At 31.2% G+C, this 8,028-nt stretch overlaps 1 protein-coding gene across 1 annotated transcript; it reads left to right on the plus strand.

Annotated features, from left to right (window-relative positions):
* On the plus strand, positions 1–2,089 carry LOC116026072. The gene is made up of 2 exons (XM_031267518.1): positions 1–346; positions 987–2,089. Exons 1-2 carry the CDS (start codon positions 30–32, stop codon positions 1,843–1,845), a joined length of 1,176 nt encoding a protein of 391 aa, XP_031123378.1. The 5' UTR covers positions 1–29; the 3' UTR covers positions 1,846–2,089.
* The last annotated feature ends 5,939 nt before the right edge of the window (positions 2,090–8,028 follow it).

Genomic DNA, 8,028 nt, shown 5'->3' on the forward strand with positions numbered 1-8,028 from the left:
GGAAGAAACTTATATAGATATTATCAATCATGTATGTGACAAGGGCTCTATCTCACTACCAGAAATCTCCTGAGTCTCTGGCCGTGCCACCTGAGGGTCCAAAATCAGGGTTCTTAGTTCTTCAAGATGAGGAATCTGAAAGGTACACGTGCTTTGGCCTCTGCAAAAGAAGTGATCTTCAAGACTTGCCTTTCCCTCAGAACAAGAGGCTTGCGGTTACTAATGTCCAAAGTTCTGGTGAGAGCACATATGTACAAAGTGATCCTGTTTTTCTCATTCCTGTTCTTGGTCACCCACTGTCTTCAAACCTCTACTATGCAATAAAGCCTGATGGGAAGCACAAAGGGTATGCACTATTTTTAATTCTTAGCATCATGGTTGTAGTAAGCGCTAGACGCTAGTCGAGTTGTAGAGGAGCGCCTAGCGCCTAGCTAGACGGTTTAGGCCGGCGTCTTTGTGGCTAACTTAAAAAACAGTACACCTGTCTGGATATATATATATATATATATATATATATATATATATATATATATATATATATATATATATATATATATATATATATAAAATAGATAAAATTACCAAGGCCGAACTAACCGAATTAACTCAGTTAATTCGACCAAAATGAACGAGTTAACTCAGTCGAGTTAGGCCCTAGGCGGCTGTCTAGGCAGCCGAATTAGGCACTAGGCGAGTTAGGCGCTAGGCGGCCGAGTTGGTCGAATTAGGCATAGGCGAACGTCTAGGCGGCCGAGTCGGTCAAATTAGACGCTAGGCGAACATCTAGGCGGCCGAGTCGGTCGAATTAGGGGCTAGGCGGCTAAGTCGGTTGAATTAGGCCCTAGCGCCTGGGAGACCAGTGGTGATGAAAATTGCCACGGTGTAGGGGCGCCTAGCGCCTAAGCGGGACCCATTTTTGCAAGAGGCTTAGCATTGAATTGAAGCTAACAAATGAATTGATGAATAATCAATTGTTTTCCTTGCAGTGAAGCATTTACTTGTTCAACAGAGGAAGACAAGGCCACTTGCTGTTTCTGGAGGTGTGTTAAGGATGTTAAACCAAAACCATTGGATCCACACAACATCTATCAGCAGTTTGAGATTTCCCTTCACGTATCGTGTTGCAATAACAAAGGTAGCTTTGATGCCAAGTCCATGGAACCTGATGGTTTCCCTCCTTACTTTTTGAGGAGGAAAGGCTGGGGAATTGAAGCCAAAGCTTCTAAAAACTACAGATTGGAAGAAGCTTTAGGCCTCAATGTTTCCTTGCGAAAGCGCCTTCCAGAGTTAAATATCCCTCCATCAGGCTCAGAAGCTGTTGTTGTAGGGAAGTGGTACTGTCCTTTCGTGTTCATCAAGGACGGGACGGTTAAGGATCAGATGAAAAGATCAGCATTCTACGAGATGACACTTGAGCAGAGATGGGAGCGAATCTTCACTTGCCAGAATGACAGAAATGAAGGAATTAGCAGTGTACTAGTGGACACTGTTCTTGACAGGGAAGAAGTACTTATTTCTGGCAGCAAAGCGAAATGGGACGAACGAGATATTAAGAACGGGGTGATGTGGTTTAAACGGTTCAACGCAGAAACGGAAGAAACGAGTGTGGGGTTGAGGCAAGAAATTGTTGAGCAGATGAAATGGGAGCAAGAAAGAGGAGGATGGTCAGGTGGGGAGAGGGAATTGAAGGTGAAAAGAACAGAAGAGAATGGACAGTTTGGTGTGTGGAGAGAATTTGGGTGCTATATATTGGTGGAGAGGTTTGTGTTGAAAAGAATGGATGGAAGTTTGGTCATGACATATAGTTTTAGGCACAGTGACAAGATTAAGAGCATATGGATGTAACACTAAAGCCTACATATTTTACTTGTTCATTTGCTTGTCCTAACTAGCTGTAAATACAGTCCTTTGCTTAGTATTACAAGTATCTCACAATGATTATGTTTTTTTTTTGTATATATATACTGCACTGTAAATCTCCTATTTTCTTTCTTAATGTAATCATACATTTTAGGGTTGCAATGTAAAAAAAAAACATTATTTAAGTGATGGCAAATTAATAATCCATGAATGAAATATCAAAACTTGATTGTAGTTTGCATTAATAAAAGTGTGGTTTAATGACAGAAATGAGATTGTTTTTGCAATGATTGACGAAAATAGGAACGCTTTGAAATTGTGACAAAAATAGAAAAAGAACATTTGGAATTTGTGTTTGAGGCCAGAAACGCAAGTTCGAAATGCGTTTGTTAATTTGTTCTTTTAAACGTTGACCACAAACGTAACTCTCACTTGTGTATGAAAAATAAAAAAATTGTCGCCTTATCCGGCGAAGGAGAAGGCGACCAAACTGTTCGCCAAAGAAGGCTACAATTTTTTATTATTTTTTTAAATCATGAACGCAAGTCTCACTTGAGTTCTGAAATATAAAATACTTCAGACGCAAGCGAGAGTTGCGTTTGTGCTCAACATTAAAAAAAAAAAAATAAATTAACAAACGCATTTGGGACTTGCGTTTCTGAACTCAAACACAAGTCCCAAATGCTCTTTACCTATTTTTGTCACAGTTTCAAAACATTATATTTTTGTCAAAGAAAAAACAGTCCCATTGTTGTTATTAAACCTAAAAGTGTCACTTGCCATTTGTTTGTGTTAAACGGTTTATAAACTGTTTTACCCACGCCTTATATAGAAAGTTATTTCCTTGATTAATTGTTACTTATGATAGAAAATGTAATACTTATGATAGTAATGTTACAGATCACTAACAGGTAATTATGTCTTAATGACTAAATTGACATGTTTATGTATCTAATTGTAACTTTAAAAAGTTTGAGGGCCTAATTGACTTTAAATATAAAGTTTGATGGCCTATTTGAAAAATAATATCCAAAAAAAAAGTGAAATTTTTATTTACATGTTATTACAGGTCACTAATAAGTAATTATGCCGTGATGACTAAATTGACATGTTTATATATCTAATTGCAACTTTAAAAAGTTTGAGGGTCTAATTGACTTTACAGATAAAGTTTGACGGCCTATTTGATACACTTTATGCAAAAAAGTGACATTTATATTTACCTGGTATTACAGGTCACTAGCAGGTAATTATGCCTTGATGACTAAATTGACATGTTTATGTATCTAATTGCAACTTTAAAAAGTTTAATAGCCTAATTGACTTTACAGATAAAGTTTGATGGCCTATTTCATACATTTTATTGAAAAAAAAGTGACATTTCTATTTACCTAATATTACAAGTCATTAACAGGTAATTATGCCTTGATGACTAAATTGACATGTTTATGTATCTAAATGCAACTTTAAAAAGTTTGAGGGACTAATTGACTTTAGAGATAAAGTTTGATGACCTATTTGATAAATTTTATGCAAAAAAAGTGAAATTTTTATTTACCTGTTATTACAGGTCACTAACAGATAATTATACCTTGATAACTAAATTGACATGTTTATGTATCTAATTGCTACTTTAAAACGTTTGAGGGAATAATTGACTTTACAGATAAATATTGATGGCCTATTTAATACATTTTATGCAAAAGAAGTGAAATTTTTATTTACCTGTTATTACAGGTCACTAACAGGTAATTATGCCTTGATGACTAAATTGCTATGTTTATGTATCTAAATGCAACTTTAAAACGTTTGAGGGTCTAATTGACTTTAAAGATAAATATTGTTGGCCTATTTGATACATTTTATGCAAAAAAAAAAAGGGACATTTTTATTTACCCGGTATTACAGGTCACTAACAGGTAATTATGCCTTGATGACGAAATTGACATGTTTATGTATCTACTTGCAATTTTAAAAAGTTTGAGGGTCTAATTGACTTTACAGATAAATTTTGATAGCCTATTCGATACATTTTATGCAAAAAAAAAGTGACATTTTTATTTACCTGTTATTACAGGTCACTAACAGGTAATTATGCATTGATGACTAAATTGACAGGTTTATGTATCTAAATGCAACTTTAAGAAGTTTGAGGGCTTAATTGATTTTAGAGATAAAGTTTGATGGCCTATTTGATAAATTTTATGCAAAAAAAAGTGAAATTTTTATTTACCTGTTATTACAGGTCACTAAAAGGTAATTATGTCGTGATGACTAAATTGACATGTTTATGTATCTAATTGCAACTTTAAAAAGTTTTTGGGTCAAATTGACTTTATAGATAAAGTTTGATGGCATATTTGATACATTTTATGCAAAAAAAAGTACCATTTTTATTTACCTGCTATTACAGATCATAAACAGGTAATTATGTCTTGATGACTAAATTGACATGTTTATGTATCTAATTGCAACTCTTGATGACTAAATTGACATGTTTATGTATCTAATTGCAACTTTAGATGACTAAATTGACATGTTTATGTATCTAATTGCAACTTTAAAAAGTTTGAGGGCCTAATTGACTTTAGAGATAAAGTTTGATGGCCTATTTGATAAATTTTATGCACAAAAAAGTGAAATTTTTATTTACGTGTTATTATTGGTCACTAACAGGTAATTATGCCTTGATGAGTAAATTGACATGTTTATGTATCTAATTACAACTTTAAAAAGTTTGAGGGTCTAATTGACTTTACATATAAAGTTTGATGACCTATTTCTTTTTTTACATTTTATGCAAAAAAAAGTGACATTTTTATTTACCTGTTATTAATGGTCACTAACAGGTAAATATGCCTTGATGACTAAATTGACATGTTTATGAATCTAATTGCAACTTTAAAAAGTTTGAGGTTCTAATTGACTTTACAGATAAAGTTTGATGGACTATTTGATACACTTTATGCAAAAAAGTGACATTTATATTTACCTGGTATTACAGGTCACTAGCAGGTAATTATGCGTTGATGACTAAATTGACATGTTTATGTATATAATTGTAACTTTAAAAAGTTTGAGGGCTTAATTGACTTTAGGGATAAAGTTTGATGGCCTATTTGATAAATTTTATGCAAAAGAAGTGAAATTTTTATTTACCTGTTATTACAGGTCACTAACAGGTAATTATGCCTTAATGACTAAATTGACATGTTTATATATCTAATTGCAACATTAAAAAGTTTGAGGGTCTAATTGACTTTGCATATAAAGTTTGATGGCCTATTTTTTTTTATACATTTTATGCAAAAAAAAGTGACATTTTTATTTACCTGTTATTACAGGTCACTAAGAGGTAATTATGCATTGATAACTAAATTGACAGGTTTATGTATCTAAATGCAACTTTAAGAAGTTTGAGGGCTTAATTGATTTTAGAGATAAAGTTTGATGGCCTATTTGATAAATTTTATGGAAAAAAAAGTGAAAGTTTTATTTACCTGTTATTACAGGTCACTAACAGGTAATTATGTCGTGATGACTAAATTGACATGTTTATGTATCTAATTGCAACTTTAAAAAGTTTTTGGGTCAAATTGACTTTATAGATAAAGTTTGATGGCATATTTGATACATTTTATGCAAAAAAAAAGTACCATTTTTATTTACCTGCAATTACAGATCATAAACAGGTAATTATGCCTTGATGACTAAATTGACATGTTTGTGTATCTAATTGCAACTTTAAAAAGTTTGAGGCCTAATTGACTTTAGAGATAAAGTTTGATGGCTTATTTGATAAATTTTATGCACAAAAAAGTGAAATTTTTATTTACCTGTTATTATTGGTCACTAACAGGTAATTATGCCTTGATGAGTAAATTGACATGTTTATGTATCTAATTACAAATTTAAAATTTTTGAGGGTCTAATTGACTTTACATATAAAGTTTGATGGCCTATTTTTTTTTTTTTTACATTTTATGATAAAAAAAGTGACATTTTTATTTACCTGTTATTAATGGTCACTAACAGGTAAATATGCCTTGATGACTAAATTGACATTATTATGTATCTAATTGCAACTTTAAAAAGTTTGAGGGTCTAATTGACTTTACAGATAAAGTTTGATGGACTATTTGATACACTTTATGCAAAAAAGTGACATTTATATTTACCTGGTATTACAAGTCAATAGTAGGTAATTATGCGTTGATGACTAAATTGACATGTTTATATATATAATTGTAACTTTAAAAAGTTTGAGGGCCTAATTGAGTTTAGGGATAAAGTTTGATGACCTATTTGATAAATTTTATGCAAAAGAAGTGAAATTTTTATTTACCTGTTATTACAGGTCACTATCAGGTAATTATGCCTTAATGACTAAATTGACATGTTTATATATGTAATTGCAACATTAAAAAGTTTGAGGGCCTAATTGACTTTAAAGATAAATATTGCTGGCCTATTTGATACATTTTATGCAAAAAAAAAAGTGACATTTTTATTTACCTGTTATTAATGGTCACTAACAGGTAAATATGCCTTAATGACTAAATTGACATGTGTATGTATCTAATTGCAACTTTAAAACGTTTGAGGGTCTAATTGACTTTACAGATAAATATTGATGGCCTATTTGATACATTTTATGCAAAAAAGTGAAATTTTTGTTTACCGTTATTACAGGTCACTAACAGGTAATTATGCCTTGATGACGAAATTGACATGTTTATTTATCTAATTGCAAATTTAAAAGGTTTGAGGGTCTAATTGACTTTACAGATAAAGTGTGATGGCCTATTTGATACATTTTATGCAAAAAAAAAAGTGACATTTTTATTTACCTGTTATTACAGATCACTAACAGGTAATTATGCCTTGATGACTTAACTGACATGTTTATGTATCTAATTGCAACTTTAAAAAGTTTGAGGGCTTAATTGACTTTAGAGATAAAGTTTGATGGCCTATTTGATAAATTTTAAGCAAAAGAAAGTGAAATTTTTATTTACCTGTTATTACAGGTCACTAACAGGTAATTATGTCTTGATGAATAAATTGACATGTATCTGTATCTAATTGCAACATTAAAAAGTTTGAGAGTCTAATTGACTTTACAGATAAAGTTTGATTGCTTATTTGATACATTTTATGCCGAAAAAAAAGTGAAAATTTTTATTTACCTGTTATTACAGATCACTAACAGGTAATTATGGCTTGATGACTAAATTGACATGTTTATGTATCTAATTGCAACTTTAAAAAGTTTGAGGGCCTAATTGACTTTAGAGACAAAGTTTGATGGCCTATTTGATAAATTTTATGCAAAAAAAAAAGTGAAATTTTTATTTATCTGTTATTACAGGTCACTAATAGGTAATTATGCCTTGATGACTAAATTGACTTGTTTATGTATCTAATTGCAACATTAAAAAGTTTAAGAGTCTAATTGACTTTACAGATAAAGTTTGATGGCCTATTTGATACAGTTTATGCAAAAAAAGTGAAATTTTTATTTACCTGATATTACAGATCACTAACAGGTAATTATGCCTTGATGACTAAATTGACATGTTTATGTATTTAATTGCAACTTCAAAAAGTTTGAGGGCCTAATTTAATTTATAGATAAAGTTTGATAGCCTATTTGATAAATTTTATGCAAAAAAAAGTGAAATTTTTATTTAACTTTTATTACAGGTCACTAATAGGTAATTATGGCTTGATGACTAAATTGACATGTTTATGTATCTAATTGCAACATTAAAACGTTTGAGGGCCTAATTGATTTTTAAGATAAATATTGCTGGCCTATTTTATAAATTTTATGGAAAAAAAAAAGTGAAAGTTATATTACCTGTTATTACAGGATACTAACAGCTAATTATGCCTTGATGACTAAATTGATATGTTTATGTATCTAATTGCAACTTTAAAACGTTTGAGGGCCTAATAGACTTTAAAGATAAATATTGATGGCCTATTTGATACATTTTATGACCAAAAAAAATGACCTTTTTATTTACCTTTTATTACAGATTACTAACAGGTAATTATGCCTTTATGACTAAATTGCTATGTTTATGTATCTAATTGCAACTTTAAAACGTTTGAGGGCCTAATTGACTTTAAAGATAAATATTGCTGGCATATTTGATTCAT

Source organism: Ipomoea triloba, chromosome 7, assembly GCF_003576645.1.
Source record: "Ipomoea triloba cultivar NCNSP0323 chromosome 7, ASM357664v1".
NCBI lineage: Eukaryota > Viridiplantae > Streptophyta > Magnoliopsida > Solanales > Convolvulaceae > Ipomoea > Ipomoea triloba.

Coding starts and splice junctions, on each gene's coding strand:
- LOC116026072 (XM_031267518.1), top strand. CDS start 30: ATGTATGTGACAAGGGCTCTATCTCACTACCAGAAATCTCCTGAGTCT. Junction 347..986: donor CCTGATGGGAAGCACAAAGG/GTATGCACTATT, acceptor TTTTCCTTGCAG/TGAAGCATTTACTTGTTCAA.